The sequence below is a fragment of the Natator depressus genome, chromosome 2 (assembly GCF_965152275.1).
Source record: "Natator depressus isolate rNatDep1 chromosome 2, rNatDep2.hap1, whole genome shotgun sequence".
NCBI classification, from domain to species: Eukaryota; Metazoa; Chordata; order Testudines; family Cheloniidae; genus Natator; species Natator depressus.
In genome coordinates, this window is record NC_134235.1 from 118345409 (window position 1) to 118361780 (window position 16372).

Below are 16372 nucleotides of genomic sequence, written 5' to 3' on the forward strand. Positions count from 1 at the left end.
GTAGTCACAAAAAAAAAAAATCCAAAGCCACAACAATATGTCAGTAAAGTAAAATAATAATGATACTTTGGATTTATCTAGTCTTTAACCCAAAAAGCACTATATAAAATTAAGTGTCATTATCTCCATTTTACAGATGGGACAACTGAGGCTCAGGCTGTTTAGGTGACTAGCCCATGGTCACACACTGTTGAGAATAGAGTACAGGTAGCCTGACTCCCAGTCCCCTCTTCTAGCCATGTATCAGAACAGCTTGGAATCTGGAGAAGCAACAGAAAATATTTTTAAATTTTGTTTGCAATCTTTTAAATAAGCCATTTCCTAGAAGCAAACAGGACACTCTATGTTGTGAGGATTAGGGGGCCGATTCTCCACTCGCAAACTAGTTTTGCACCAGTGTAATTCCAGTGACAACAAGGAAGTTAGCCAGTTGCACTGGCATAAATCCAAAGTAACTGATTTGAAGTCGTTCTCTACTGAAGTCAAGGGCTTAATTCTGCATTTACACTAGAGATGAGAATCTGGGTGTCCTGATAACAAAATATCCTCGTGTGTTTTTAACTCAACTGAACTTAAAACAGTACCAATGTGATATGCTAGGAAATACCAAAGGCAGTCCTGTATGCAGCATACTCTACTCTAAAGGCATCCTGTGTACACTGAGAGCTTGTCTGTGAGACTGTTAATACACTGGCATAGCTTCTTTAACTTTAGTGGGGTTAGTCCTTGTTGACTCCACTGTCAGAGTATAATCAGTTTTAAATGTGCAGCCAGCTGTTTTTTAAAAGCAATTTGAGGTTTCAATCTCAAATCAACTCCAACTACTGTTGTAACGCAGGGATCTTCTGCTTGCTGGCCTGAGATGAGAAAGAGCCAATGTTATTTAAACCCCAAAGATCTCTCACTAGCTAAATCAAGAAAGCAAAGACAAGACAGATAATATTCTGAACGCAAACTAGCATAGCAATCTCAGACACAGATTACACGGTGTTCTGGCAGAGACACCTTCCTGTGAACTGCAGCAGTTGTTTTCCTCTTTTGAAAGCTGAAGCAAGAAAAAGTAGCTCAGTAATGCTGGAACTTTTCCTGCAGCTAAAGTGGTCTTGGTCCACTTAGTAAAAGCCTCAAGTCATCACAAGGTCAAAGCACCAGAACTGCTGATATCTCCAAATCTCTTACCAGCAGTAACCACACAGCAGCTTTTCTGCAAATAAACAAACCAAAAATCTAGTTAATTCAGCAATATACTTTCAATACAATTATTTGGTCCAATTCCCTAGGAACATCACAGGTGGTTTCTTTGTGTGACGGAGAGAAAGCAATGCAGAATCTGACTGCTTACAAAGAGTCCTCCCTCCCCGCCAGCACCTCAGATTGTGAAAGATCATTTAATGCTATTTACAACATAAAAAAGACTAGGTCTCTTTGTTCAATGAAAAAAAAATTCAGGAGGTCTCTCATGAAATGCAACAACGCTGTCATTTTGTCACTACTGTCATATGGGATGGGAGTATGTGATTATCTCCATTTGCTTGTACAATCACATCAAACATTTACCATACCATGTTTAAATCAATTGCCACATGAATATGTTATCATGGATTAAATGAGGCAATCCCAAAGGTTGTGTTCTAAAAACAAAACACAGTAATGACTGAGTCCACTTGTGGAGTAAATTGAAAAACTCATTTTTTAAAAACAATCTCCTCCTGTAAGGTAGACTGCAAGTTAGCTACTATTTATAAAGCCTTAAAAAGTGTATTTGAACATTTTATTTTCTTTTTCACTGGACTGGCCATCAATAATCAAGGTTATCTCAAACTTGATTTTTTTCCTCAGACAGATAATTGCTTTCTTGTAATAAAAAATAAAAATATTTTTCAATGTGTGGCTGTTGCCCAGATGGGACAGAACCTCAGCTGATGTAAACTGGCAGCGCTCCAGTATTGTGAGGATCAGTACAAAGAGGGTCCAACATGTCCCTCCCCAATATTTGGTGTGACTACATTAGCATACTAAGAAACCATGTGGCTTTGGCAGCTCAGGAAAGGAGATATCAAATGCAAGTGACAGTGAATCATAATAGACTAAGAATTTTTTAGCCCCGCTGAACAATGATAGTTTTTTTTACAAAACACATTGGAAACAAAAGCAAACATCAATTATCGACTGGCTCTTAAGAGATGGATGATAATACCCTTAACAATTAGCACAAACAATGAAAAGTGGTACCATTTTTATTTTGGTATCTCAGTCATTATTCATGGTGCAATGCTAAAAGGAAGTGGTTATTATGATGCATGGCTTCTCAGCTTTCTTCGTACCATGATCCACAACCAGTCATCATCAGATCTGTCCCCAAATCATTTGCACTGGTTCCCACAGTGCTTTAAAGGAAGCACCAGTCCTATGGTAGTTCATAAGAGAGGCTGTGGGAATTGGTGCAGTGGTGTATTGGGGGGGGGGGGGGTTCTGCCATCTGAGAAAGTGGTTAAGTAAATTTCAAAGTGGCTGAGTGAATACGCTTCAGCCAAAGACCAGAGACAGAAAATTAGAGCTGACTTGTGTCGCCCTGGCCCCCTTAGGGGAGGCAACCTCGTCAGCCTGAGAACCACTAATTAAGTGTTTGCCAATGGAAGGGCAAAGACAGTGATCCGGGAAAAAGGAAAGAGATGCCCTGTCTCAACTGTGCTGTTTGATACAGATTCCTCAACAGCACAGGGCAACTTCATCTAAGGCTAGATCCTCAGCTCAAGTAAATCAGCTTGGAACTATTGAAGTCAATGCAGCTACACCAATTAAACCAGTTGAGGACACGGCCCATAGCCTTTTGTTAAGAAATTACTATACAAGCATATTTCTATCCCTTTTTAAACCAGACGTACAACCATTATATATGAAACCAAAAGCTTCCAGCACCGAACATTTATTGGGTGAAAACCTGGTTCTATTACAGTCAATGAGAGTTTTACCATTGACTTCAATGGAGCCAGGATTTCACCCACTGAGTTTGCTGTATGTGCAGTTTCATATATAAACTATGATTTTTTTCGCACTGTTCCTCCCTTTCACACTGTTGCGATGGTCATAATCAATGGAGCAAGCCTATAGTTTGGTGCTTTGGTGACAGACTGCTTGTCAAACAGTTGTGCAGATGGTGCTGGTGAGTAAATCTTCCAGCAATATTAACTGTGGCCATTTCTGGTATTCCACTGATACCTTCCATAGATGTTGCACCATTTATTTCTGAAGAGAAACAAGGGGACTTGAGACAAACCTTCCATTTGGCAGCTTTCTTGGAAAGGTCATTGAGCCATGGGTGCTTCAGACTCTGAGTGGCACTTAGCCTTCCTCTAGAAAAAAGGAGACAACATTATTGGAAGAGTTAGTCGAGCTTCATCATCTCTTACCTGTGATGAATATAATACACACATATATATATTATATTCAGCACAGGTATGTATATATGTTTTGCTATAGAGCCAGTCTACATATATATAGACTGGCTCTATAGCAAAACACTGCAAACACCTGCCTATTTAATACAGCTGCTTTTTAAACAAGTACGAGTATGCACAGAGAAACTATAGGAGGGAGGTCAGAGTGGAGGAAATCTCTATGAGGTTCTCCTTGGGGGAAAGGGGTTTCCCCAACATATAAGGGGCAATAGGATCCAGCCATTCATGAAGAGGTCCAGGCTTCATGCAGCTCTACGCCATGACAGCCTCTTCCCCATATCCATGGCTTCACTGCAGCCATATCAATAGGGGTACAAATGATCCTGATATCCCTCTAGAGGTGTACCTAAAAGTGTAACGTTCTTAATTTTGACTCTCCCTCTACCCCTTCATATTTACTTTCAAAAAAAATTTTCCATCAGAATGTGTTTTGTACCTCCCAGTGCATCTGTGGATATTTCTAAGTATTGGAATAAGCTCATGGACACCTGAGACTGCACATTTGTCTCTAGAGCAGCTCAGAAAATTTCCATGCAAATGAAAAAATGACAAATAAAATGTTTGTGAATTTCTTCCATTTTCTGACCAGCTCTGGTTGTCACAATGGGAACTTCAGCAGCAGGGAAAGAACTCAGATCCTCCAGCTTTAAAAGCACAGGGCTCTACCAGCTGAGCTCAAGGAAGAGACCCTGACCTACTAATGACAGTTCTGATTTTGAACAGGCCTGATTCTGTTCAATAGAAGGCACCACTGACACCTATATGCTAGACTCAGTAAATTACAGTAATTTTATTTACTTTCATTTTTCTGCTACGTTTTCGTTGCCCTTTTAATGACTTTTGTTGCTTACATGGAGATAACAAGCCTAAAGAAAAGCAGAACAAAGATGTATTGTGCTCCAAATGCTGCATAAATGTAGGAATCCATTTTAAAGGCTCAAACTTTTGAATCCTAAATGTATGGCAGCCTCAGGTATCTTCTTCTGAGGCTTTTCTGTTTTGGGTTATGAAACCACATGGCTCAGCCTCACCCAATGATGAGATAGTCAATAGCTTTTAATCTCCAAAACCTACTGACTAGTTAAGTTAGTAATAATCAAAAACTACTTTAAATCAAAATGACCCTGTTGCAGCCAAATGGAATGTTTAGAGCAAGGTAAGGGATGCTCCTATTGAGATTAGCACTGAGCTGGCCAGCCCCAAACACACTGAAGTTGGAGAGAGTATGATGGTCCCCTGAAGGTTGTTTAAGGTAAATGATGTGTCCTGGCAGGAATTCCACGTTCTGTTAGGAGGTGGGAAGGTGTCAGAAGGGAAAGGGCGGGATTGACCTTTAAAAAGATTTCATTCAGGACCCCAAGTGAACCAGAAGAGATTTTAAAAGCCAAACCTGCCCATGTTTGTTTGGAAACTGAAAGAAAGTTCGCAAACTTTGCACAACCAATGTTTAATGGATTGTTGCAATCTGTCTGTTATTTTGCTAACAAATCGATCCATTCAACAATGTACAGTAACCAACATCATGGGTACTTCTTCACACAGACATGCAAGAGCCAGTGAACACACACAGAAACATGCCAGCCTTAAAAAATAAACAAAAGCAAACAAATGTTTATATATCCCAATGACACATAATTGAGCAGCAGGACAGACTCAAGTACAGAAGAAGAGAATCTCAGAATAAATAACGAGGTAACAAGAACAAAAAAGCACTGGCAGATCTGCAAAGAACAAGAATATTTAAATTTGGAGACCTGCTTGTGTAGTCCGCAATGGAGTTTATGGTCTGATAACCAAGGATGTTTTAAGGATGAAGTTGCACTCATTCTCCAGCTAAAGGAAAAACAGAACACTAGTAAGTCATACATACAGGATCTTAGGATTCAACAGTTATGCCCTAGCCAGTGATGTGTGCTGTCCATCCTTTTGGTATTGCGTGATGCTTTGTGCCAGATGGCAGCTGAACAATGGCAACTGGAAGTGTTAACTCCTGTGAAAATACATTCATGTAATCTCAGGACACTGTGTGGAATTTAACAATATTCTACATAGGCAAAACAAAATCACAATGGCTACTGTAATCATCAAGTGTAGCAGTACAAGTGACAGAGCATTTCTGGTGTTCTGTAATGTGTTGACACCAAATGTAGATTTCAAAGGTATGGAATGGTGAGAATCTGAATACCTTTTTTCCTTGATTAGAAGCTTTGAGAGGAAGTCTTTGGCTTCTTCAGAAACATCTTGAAATTCCTCATTTTCGAAATCCCAGCTACAAGCCAGGATATTGTTGAGAGTCTCATTGTCATCGTCACCCAGAAAAGGAGACAATCCACTGAGCCTAAAGAATATTATATAGCATATGAAAAACACAGAATCATAGAAATATATGGTTGGAAGGGAACTCAGGAGGTCATTTAGTCCATTCCTCTCTCCCTTTCCCACCCCCACCCCACACACAGTAGTGGGATTAAGTGAACCAAGACCAGCCTTAACAGATGTTTGTGTAGCCTGTTCTTAAAAACCACCAATGATGGGGATTCCACAATCTCTTTGTCTAACCTTTTCCAGTGCTTAACTCTCACTATAGCTGCATAACCCACATCTTCACTACCAGCGTCTACTTATCTGAATGGACATAGTTTATGTTAATTCTTCTGTGGTTCCTCCTTCCTACTCTTGATTTGTGATATGCTTTCTGGGATTGTTTCATTGTTCATGGTTGTGCTCCTAATCCCTCGCAGCAAGTTGCTGTCCATTAAGACCTGGTCTTGAGAGTTACCGAGTGCTGAGCACATTCAGAAGTCAATGGAAATGTAGGGCATTCAGCACTTTGCAGGATTAGGCCTTAACTCATTATAACTTTGTTGAGGTTGAATAAAACAAGTAAAAATGATCATGCACCTTTGAAGGGCAAAATGTTACTCTATGATCTGCACAGCAGTTCTCTTCTCTAAACTGTGGATCCCTATGCATATTCTGCACTCATTCAGCATGCGGAATTCCTACTGATGTCAACGGAAAATGCATGCACAGAATGAGTAAAAAGTGTTCACTTGAGATGTGTGATGTGACAGGTGAGAATTGAAATCAATGGGAGTTTTCCCCGAATAAAGACTTCAGAAGGGCAAACGAATTTGAAACCCAGATACAGCTTTTGTCAATATTCCAGTTTAATAGCAAACGTCAGAAAGTCGATATAAATTACTGTGTGCACATTACAGATACAAGTCCTACTTACAGCATGTAGGCAATGACTCCTACGCTCCACATGTCCGTGGGAAAGGAGACAAAGTCATAGTTCACAACTTCAGGAGCGAGGAATTCTGGAGTGCCAAAGTTCACTTTAAGTTTTTCTCTGGGTTTATATCTAGATGAAGGAAACAGGGACAGTCAATACCCATTTCACGTCTAATACAACTTCTAACATTGATGCTTAGAACGTTGTAGGATTCAGAAAAGGACTGGACATTTGATATGGAAAACAAGAACAATCAGAGGTACAACAGTAAGGATGAAAATAAGTTTTTGTAAGAGAGAGAAATCTTCATGCTTCAGGATATAAGACGATTTCTATGTAATAGGGTTAGAAAGAAACTTAGGTTTCACAGATTAATAGGGTGTGTCTACACTGCACCCTTCTTTCAGCAGCGTGTAGTGTACCTATACATGCAGTCCCCCAAGTGCAGATAAAAACAGCAGCGTAGCCACTGAGGCACAGGTTAGGCAAGTAGAGTACAGACACACCTGAAGGGTGAGGATATGTAACTTGCTGCATGGCTCTCTACTCATAGGCGCTGGAGCACCCATGGGGAAAAATTGGTGCGTGCTCTGCACCCACCGGCAGCTCCCCGCCCCAGCTCACCTCCGCCTCCACCTCCTCCATGAGTGCGCCACATGCCTGCTTTCTGCCCCTCCCTCCCAGTGCTTGCCGCCATGAAACAGCTGGGAGGGAGGGGGGAGGAGGGAGAACACGGCATGATCAGGGGAGGAGGCGGGGTTGGGGCAGGGATTTGGGGAGGGGTCCAATTGGGGCAGGGAGGGGGCAGAGACTTGGGGGAAGGGGTTGGAATGGGGGTGGGGCCGGGGGCGGGGGGGGTGCGAGCACCCACCGGCGCCATGAGAAGTTGGCGCCTGTGTCTCTACTCACCCAAGTCATGCCTCCCCATCTCCCCTCTATTTCTTAGCAGAGTAATGTCCTGCTGCTGGAGTCTTCCCCCGCTGCAGGAAAGCCCCTGCCAGAGCCTTTCCTCACTGCAGTGCATGGCTCCAGCAGCAGGGTGTCTAATGTAGATGTAGACATAAGGGCCAGTATGATAATATAGTGTGACCTTCTGCACATGACAGGCCAGAGAATTTCTATCGGTAATTCCTGCATCAAGCCCATGGTGAGGATGAGCTTGAGCATGTCTCTTAGAAAGATATCCAGTCTTAGTATAAGGACTTCAGGTTTTTCCATAATTGTGTACTGCAGGTTTCTTGTACCTTTCTTTGAAGCAGCTAGTACTGGAGACAACTTTGGAGACAGTATACTGGACTAGATGGACCACTGGTCTCGTCTATTATGGCCAACCCTCTTTAGACATACCAGCTGAGAACAGGTTTTAAACTAACATTTTTTACTCTACGTTCTCGTGTGAATGTACCATACCACTATCCATTGTTTAATTTAAGGATGCTCATCACTAAAAGAGCCACCTTAAACTTGTTCCAAAGGTGGTAGGAAGCTATTATGCATCAGCTTCATCCTTCCAAAGGCATAACACTTTTGAGATTGTTTCCTAATTCATGCGTTATGATTAGCATGATTACATGTACATACCTTCTTGCCAATCCAAAATCAATAATTTTTATTTGATAAGCAGCTCGATTCACGCACAGGATATTCTCAGGCTGCCAGGAGGAAAGAGAAAACACACTTTTAAGAGAAATGACAAAGACAAACTGGATTTGTAGTGAACTGTAGTGGAATCAAAACTAAAAACACTGCAAAGCATAAAATAAGCATCTCAATGCTTTCATCTTTGGGCAGGTTTCACTTTGTGGGTACTTCCTCCTGCAATCATGTGGCATTTGAGGTTTTGGACTCTGTGCCAGTACTGCTTTTTCTTCTCCATGGCGTCTCAGTTTGATATAATGCAGCAGTTCAGAGAAAGGACTCATTAGTGGGAGGGGGAAGGAGCTTCCAAACAGGCTTCAGGATGTTGGCGTTGTGATTTTACAGCCCTTAATGAGCTGACATCAGAACTTTTTAAAAATGATTTTGCAGTGCTTTGAAGTTTATCTTTGTGCCCCAGATTTCTGAGTTCACTGCTGTTCTGGCAGCAACTGCCTGATGATACATTATACTAATCAAATCAGCTTTACGCTCTTCTCAGACATTTAGAGGTGGGATTCATAGGTTAAACCCTTCTGGATTTTCATAGGGCCAAATTCTGCTCTCTGTTTTACTGGCATAAATCCATTAGCATCAATGGAATTACTCCAGATTTATACCAGATGAAATGAGAGCAGAATCTGGCCCATTGTCTTTGAAGTATAAATGTCTACAATGTAGTCTTATGTTCACTGCCAGCAGTTTTATAGCTACCCTGGTCTTGTTGCTGATGGTGTCCTCTTTGAAATAAAACAGGCCTAAACATTTAAGACATTAGTTATCCATTGTCACCATTATTAATTCATTTTGCATTTCACATTTTTTTAAAACATATTTCTCATAATGGAATTTCTGTGTCCCAGACACTGGCCCTGATGAGTCTCATTAATTCTTCCATTTTAACACCTTCGTATCACAAAGTAATCTATGAGCAAGGAGAACTGGATAGAATCACCATTGATGGTCATTATGTGCCTGGAAGAGTTTCTGTTGAGAACTCCCTGGATGTTAGCATGCCTCCTTTTCTGCATTTTGAGTTTACATCAAAACTGTGCCAACTCTAAGAAATTAATCTCAATTAAGAGAGCAGATTTCTTGATTATAGGTTCCAGGCTATGAATATTTACAAAGGAAAAGGGACTTGCTCTGGAATTGCAACTGACTTACACAAGTGTCTGTGAGATCCAAATATGCAATATTGTCCTTTAAATATATTGAAGATACAGTATATTAACTTCCAGTTATTTAAGCAAATTACAAACCAAGAAAAACAAACTTCCAAACATGTTGTTTCCTTCTCCTTTGTTGTAAACCTGGCAGATCATTAGTAAGTTTTATAGCTAGTCATAAAAATAAGGGCATTTAAGCATCTCTCTCTTATTCCTGCTCTCAACAGAGATAACTGACAAGTTTATTATTCAGCAAAAAACTTGGCCTTGGAGAGGGATAAAGATCTGCTGCAAATTTGTGTCCTAACTAGAGACACCTATACAAGCACTGATGTTTTGAACTTGCCAATTAACCCATTAAAAATTAACTGGTCTCTACATATATACTGTTAGACCAAAATTTGAAGCATTTGCTTTTTATTTATTTTTTTTTAAATACACACACTAGTAGGAGCTTGTTTTAAATTGATTAAAAGCAATATATCACCAATGATTTTTAATTTCATTTAATTTTTACCTCATTTTTTTAAAAAAATTGTCACTAACCACACCTTCCTTTGATGCTGTTCACGCTCATGAGTGGCAGTGCAACCTAGACATTAGAATAGGACACTGGGTTTTCACTGTCTCTGACCTGTCTTATGACTTTGGGCAAGCCACTTAATCCCTTTGTGTTTCATTTTCCTCACTGGTAAAATGGGGATAATCATGTTTACCTTTGTCACAGAGACACTGTGAGGTTGAATGAATTAATGTTTGCATGGTGCCTTGAGATGCATGGATGAAAGATGACACAGAAGTGCAAAATATTGTAGTCAGTAGCTGACTTGCTGGAAAATCATCCTCAAAAAGCTCAAGCCAAAGGGCTTGATGAGATCTTCTCCAGATTCTGATCTCATTTACAGTGGCAAAAATCCAGAGTGATTTAATGAAAGTCAATGTAGTTAAAGTAAATTTACACTGATTTAACAGAGACCATGATATGCCATGGGAATCTACAGAACCTTAGGTGCCTTCGCTTAGGGAAATTAATTTCTATGGTAGAGGCCAAGTTGCTATTGCATAAAGCATGCATCTTGTTCTGTACCTTCAGGTCTAAATGAAGAATGTACATCTGATGCATGTATTGAATCCCTTGACAGATCTGTTTTGTGAACAAGATGGTATCCATCTCTGTCAAACTGTAGTTATCGTCAATAATTCGGTCAAACAATTCTCCTCCATCCACACTGCAGAGAGAAAAATGGTAGAACAGTCACTGAGTCCAAATTCATGTCTTGAAATTAATGCAGAAGATATACTGGAGACTGGTCCAAAATACCATTTTCCTGAGACTCTTTCACAGATGAGCAAAGTGAGACTGACCCAAAATATGAAGTTTGTATGCTGATCTGAATTTCCCTAGAGTTCCCAATGGGGTTGGCTCCTACAAACTGGCTCAGCTCCATCCCGACCTGAACTTCCCCATGTTTGAGGGTGCCTGGATCCAGTCTACCAGCTTGGATCCAACTATCTTAGATGAATCCAAATCTAAAAGTTTGGACCTGAGCTCAATTTTCTGCTGTGTTAACATGGTTTTTGTGCCAGTGAAATCAGCGAAGTCATGTCAGCATAAAGCTGAGGCAATGCAGTTGAGAATCAGGCTCCTGGATCTAGATCCAAACCTCCCCAGACTTTGATGGATTTGGGATCCAAGATTCCAGTGTGAGCCCATCTCAACTCACAGTGGAGATTTTTAAAACGTCTTCCAGAATTCTAGAACACCCTCAGTTTAACACTAGATATTTTTTTTGCAGAATTTTAGCTTTTGCCATTTCTGAAGTATGCAGGCCAAATTCAGAAGCAAATCAAAGACTTAGTCTACACTATAAAGTTTTGCTGCCATAGGTATGATGGTTAGCAGTGTGAAAAAAATCAACCCCTGCCACCCCCAGCTGACGTCAGCAAATCCCCCAGTATAGATGCAACTATGCCGACAGAAGAGTGCTTTTGTCAGCCTAGCTACTGTTGTTGTGGGAGCTAGTGTAGTTACACAGGTAGGAAAAGTCTTTTTGCCAGTTTATGTTGTGTCTGGACAAGAGGGCTCTGCTGGGATAGCTATACCAGTAAAGGCTGTGTAGTCATGGGTGACGGATAATGGAGGTCAAAGGAAGCTAAGCCTCCCCAAACCTCCGCTAATGCTCCCCACTGCAGCCCTGGTCCCGGAGGCCTCCAGACTGCTCCGGGCACCACTGGGCCGGCTGGGGCTCAGGGCTGCTCCTGGCGCTGGCTGGGGTTCAGGGCTGCACCAGTAGGCCGGCCAGCATGATCGGGGGAGCGGGGGGAGGGGTCAGAAGGGGCAGAGCAGGGCGGGGCCTTGGGAAGAAAAGGTGGGGCAGGGGGCTATCCTCCCTGAAGGGGGGGTGCATGCGCTGCCCATGTCTGTAGTGTAGACAAGCCCTAAGTCTAAGAAAGTTCAGAAGAGTCCAAGCCAATATAACTTGCACCTTTTACCACCCTCCTCCATGTGCATGATACACCAAGTTTTGGCTTTCTCTAGAGTCTAGACAACCTCTACTTGATTCTACAGTGCTCTGCAGCTGCTTTGTGCTTCAACACCAATGTAGTCTGGCCCTCAAGATAATTTAACCAGACCCAGGAGGATCAGCTCAATGTAAGGGTAATCCTCAGTGGCATAGAGCCAGCATGTATTTCTTGTCCTCTGGTAAGGCTGTGCATTCTCCTCACATAACTGGAGATTTACCAGGCCTGTTTTCATGGATGACAGACAATACCACCTAATGGAAATTACAGAGAACTACATCCCGTGGCTCACTCATCTAAAGCGCTCTCTCTCTCTCTTTCTCTGAGGAGTTTGAGTGATGGTGTAACGAGTACGGTGCCTTAAATCATCATGACAGTATTAAACAAGGTTTACGAACGACTACTCAGGAAAACTCTTTCTTTCAATATGGTTTCCTGTGACTCAAACTTTTTCATATGCTTTTTTCACCCCTGAGAAGCTCCACCTCTAGTTTCAGGAGAAATGGACATGGAATGCTGCACCCTCAGGAAAAGAGGGAAGAGCAAAAAAGGGAAAGAGAGAGATATACATACTATTCCATGACCAGAACAATGTCATTTTTGGATTCAAAGGCATCATACAGCTGGATAAGGTTCACGTGGTTCAACTGGTTCATGACATTGATTTCATTCTTTACTTCTTCCTGTGAAAAGAGTAAGGAATATTATACTTGAGGCTTTTATAGCAAACACCTAACATAATGGGATAGGGTCAGTGCTTGAATTGGGGGGGATGGGTAAATACATCTTTCCCACATGCTCACCTATGCCCACTAACCCCAGCATTTTCCTTTAATGGCTGTTGTGGCGACAGGAATATTCATCCATGTTTAAGATCAGAAGGGACCATTAGATCATTTGGTCTGACCTCCTGTATAGCACAGGCCATATATGGCGATGTGACAGTCAGTGATAATGAGAAGCAGTGAGGAGAGAGTGCTCTTGGCTTTGGTGGCAGTGAGGTCGGACTGATGGGGAAAATGGAGAAAGGCAGGCACTAGTAATGACACAGCTGCCACACAATAATGCCTGCTTGATTTTCCTCATTAAATGAAAGTGGGGGAAGTGCCCTGAGGTTTGCAGAATGGCCAGACAAATCCCCCTCCACTCTTATGCATTGGTGACTGGAGCCCAGAAAATCCTTGCTACCAAGTCCAACAAGATGAAATCAATTAATTGCAGCAGAGTGTGCAATGCACGCCAGAGAACACATGCAAAGTCAAAAGTCGACAAACATTTTCACTAAGAAACTGTAAAGAAAATTAACAAAGGAGAAAAAAAGGGGAAGAAATGAAAAGACGTGAGAAAAAGTTGGAAAAGTGAAAATTAAAAAATAAAAACATGAAAAAACTGAAAGGAGGTTGATGAGCTGGTTGCAGTCCTGGAGGGGAAGGGAAAAGAATCTACAAACCAGCTATTACCCGACTGGTCATGTGGTATTGATGGCGTGGGGGCCATGCAGTCTATGCTTACTTTTTCTTTAGCACCTCTGGCTTTTATAATTTTTGCTGCTAACTTGAGACCTGTTGCTTTTTCTTCACATTTGTGCACCTGACCAAATCGCCCTCTAAGGGGAAAAGAAAAAAAGAAAAAACCCTCACCATATGGGGTTGACAATGAGATAGGAATCCAGCATGGAGTCTGGATTTCAGACACTTCAGATTATTCTCTGTCCTGCATTGGCAAATCCTGATGTACGTATCATGCTGCATTTGAGTCTTTGGAATGCTATTCTAGCCCACAAATAACACCTATTACCATACATTTAGGTACATCAAAATCACACACAGTTCTGATTGCTATTACTCTATCCATTATTTGATCCACTAATATTCACTGATTAATGAAAGCCAGTTTATGACCCGCTTAGTCACATGAGTACTCCCAGTAAAGCCAATGGGACTATTTGTGGTTAGGGCAAGAGGGTTACAACCTTGCCCTAACTACACTATACCCAATCCGTTTAATACATTCTTAGTTCTTTTCCTTTTGAAAATTCTCTTAACAAAATATGATACATGCTCCTGTTACATCATCTTCAGATACTTCCTCTGATTGGGAGGCAACTTAGATGAGCAGAATAAACTACTGTTCAGGTTCAGCACCGGCTTTTCTAGTAGACTACAGTGAATAGTCACGAGCACCCGCACTGTCATTATGGTAGGCTGTAGTGATCTGAACCATTGCTAAAGGGTATAATAGCATTTTTTCAGTGTAACTACAAAACAGCAGTCCAGACTATGGAGCCTACTATGCTGTCACTTAGGCACTATCACAGCTATAATTTCGTTTCCACAAAATGTCATAAAACCAAAATATTTTGCAAAATTTCACAACTGTGTCCCTTCCCTGCCTCCCCTGCTACCTTCTTCCAAGAACAGTGGACTGAGGCTTGGGTCTTGTAGTTCTGGGACTAAAGGCAATAACAGTAATTTGTAAAGCTTCTTACAAACAAGGGAGGGAGAGGGCTCAAGAGCCCTACCTGAACTGTCACAGAGGTGCCCGCCCCTCGTATCATGGTCTTCTACAGTGTTCTTGCAAGTGGTGGCCTGCCTGGGAATGCCTATGATAAAACTGTGTGTTGGAATGCACTATAATCCCCATCTGGCACTGATGCTGCAGCCTCAGGAAATTGTTTACATACCAAATATAAACCAAAGCATGAAGCCACCAAAACCTCTGCAAAAACCCACAAAAATATCAGCCTGCTGATTTTAGTCCATCTCCAATTTACAATTAGATGGCACTTTTGTGAGCTAGGCTTTAGCAAGGCATGCTGCTTCCATTCAACTGTAACATAACCCTCCATTACAAGGCTATTTGCTATCTTTTCCTAGTGGCTTAAGAAAGCTCATTTTTGTGTTGACAGTGTTAGCTCCACTTACCCTCCCAGAACTTCGTTCCGGTTGACTTCATAAAAACTGTTGACCACAGCCTTTTTTGCTGAGACAATTCGGTGATCAAATGGTGCTGGAGGAGCAGGGCCATCATCTACAAAAGACAAAACAGAAAGCTGGCATGTTAGTACCCACATGCACCATTTATTACTTACATTAAACCCTGTTTCCTAATAAATAAAACGATCTACGGATTTAATGACCAGGTGGCAAGTTTTATTCACGGGGGCGTCTCTTTAGGACTTAGGGACAAATTTTATTCCCTGAGCACAGCCTGAGTAAATGTGATGTTTGTAAGGGAGCTATCCAAGGGACAAGAAGAAAATGAGCCCACCCTTACCGTTAGGGCTGAGAGTATTCCATCGATGATACTGCAGTATCTAGGTTTTGGCCAGTGGATCCTCATAGAACTGGACCCAGTGGCTATCCTTGTGCTCCTTCTCAAACTCATTCTTCTACAAGCCCACTGAAAAGGCCACTGTGCAGTCCAAACGTTGCACCTTCCTACCGTGGTTCTGTTGCCTTTGCGGCCTCCATCCTATACCCGTTCCTGCCTAGGAGAATTTCCTCTTTAGCGAGGCATCATTCATTCTGCTAACGTACTGCCAAATTCTGTACCAACTATATTTGTGCCACCCCCCTGAAGACACTCACCATCCAGGAGGCACCAAGAATTCATGTGTCAGCACACTGGGCACCCAAGTCAGGTGAGGGCAGATAGCTGGCCAGCATTACTTCATACCCACAATGGGGCATGAACAAGTGTATTGGGGGCATCACCATGTCTTCTCTCACACACTTACTAGTGCCCAGAGGTTACCAACATGGGAGTACCTGCTGCAACTTTTTAAAAGAGTAGTAAGAGCCATTGTTCAGCGTGCTCTCCTCTAGCTCCACTAGGCGATTTGTCTGCCTCTGCCATACCCAATGCAGAATGCCTCTAGCCTCTATCACTTCAATGGTACAGCTTTTCATTGTCCCTTGCATGGCTATTGTTCTTAAAGGCCAGGTTTAGGGCTTATCTACATTAGGGAGTTTGCACTGGCATAGCTACATAGATGCAAATCTATCCTGTGGCATCTAGAGGTTCCAGCAGTACAGGGTAGGCACTGTACGTACACATCATAAGTTCCTGCCCCAAAGAGCTTACAGTCTAAATAGAGAAGGCAGACAGAAGGCTGAAAGGTGAAAGAGAGGCACAAAGGTGAAATCACTTGCTGTAAGTCATAAACCCAGGTCACCTGAGTTGCATTCTAGTGCTCTATCCACTGGACCATGCAGCCTGACTGATGCAAAAATCCCTATTGTAGACAAGCCCTTAGCCCCTAAATTTGTGTTTAGATTTTTGTGGGGTGATAAGATTTTTGTTTTATGCCCACAGTTTGTCAATTGATTTATATTCCTCAGAATGAC

At 41.9% G+C, this 16372-nt stretch overlaps 1 protein-coding gene across 2 annotated transcripts in view; it reads right to left on the reverse strand.

The window, feature by feature from the left end:
- Positions 1 to 317: 317 nt before the first annotated feature.
- MYLK4 (myosin light chain kinase family member 4) overlaps positions 318 to 16372 on the reverse strand; it is a 120761-nt gene continuing 104706 nt past the window's right edge. Inside the window, exons 5-14 of one of the 2 annotated variants that reach the window (XM_074944948.1) lie at positions 14948 to 15053; positions 13536 to 13629; positions 12597 to 12706; positions 10588 to 10729; positions 8278 to 8348; positions 6697 to 6825; positions 5644 to 5796; positions 5213 to 5291; positions 3278 to 3353; positions 318 to 1204 (exon numbers count right to left, since the gene is read on the reverse strand). In XM_074944948.1, coding sequence (XP_074801049.1) covers positions 3306 to 3353; positions 5213 to 5291; positions 5644 to 5796; positions 6697 to 6825; positions 8278 to 8348; positions 10588 to 10729; positions 12597 to 12706; positions 13536 to 13629; positions 14948 to 15053 — 932 coding nt within the window. In that variant the 3' untranslated portion in view covers positions 318 to 1204; positions 3278 to 3305. The remainder of the gene's footprint in view (positions 1205 to 3277; positions 3354 to 5212; positions 5292 to 5643; positions 5797 to 6696; positions 6826 to 8277; positions 8349 to 10587; positions 10730 to 12596; positions 12707 to 13535; positions 13630 to 14947; positions 15054 to 16372) is intronic. The other variant, XM_074944949.1, reaches the window with a different exon arrangement.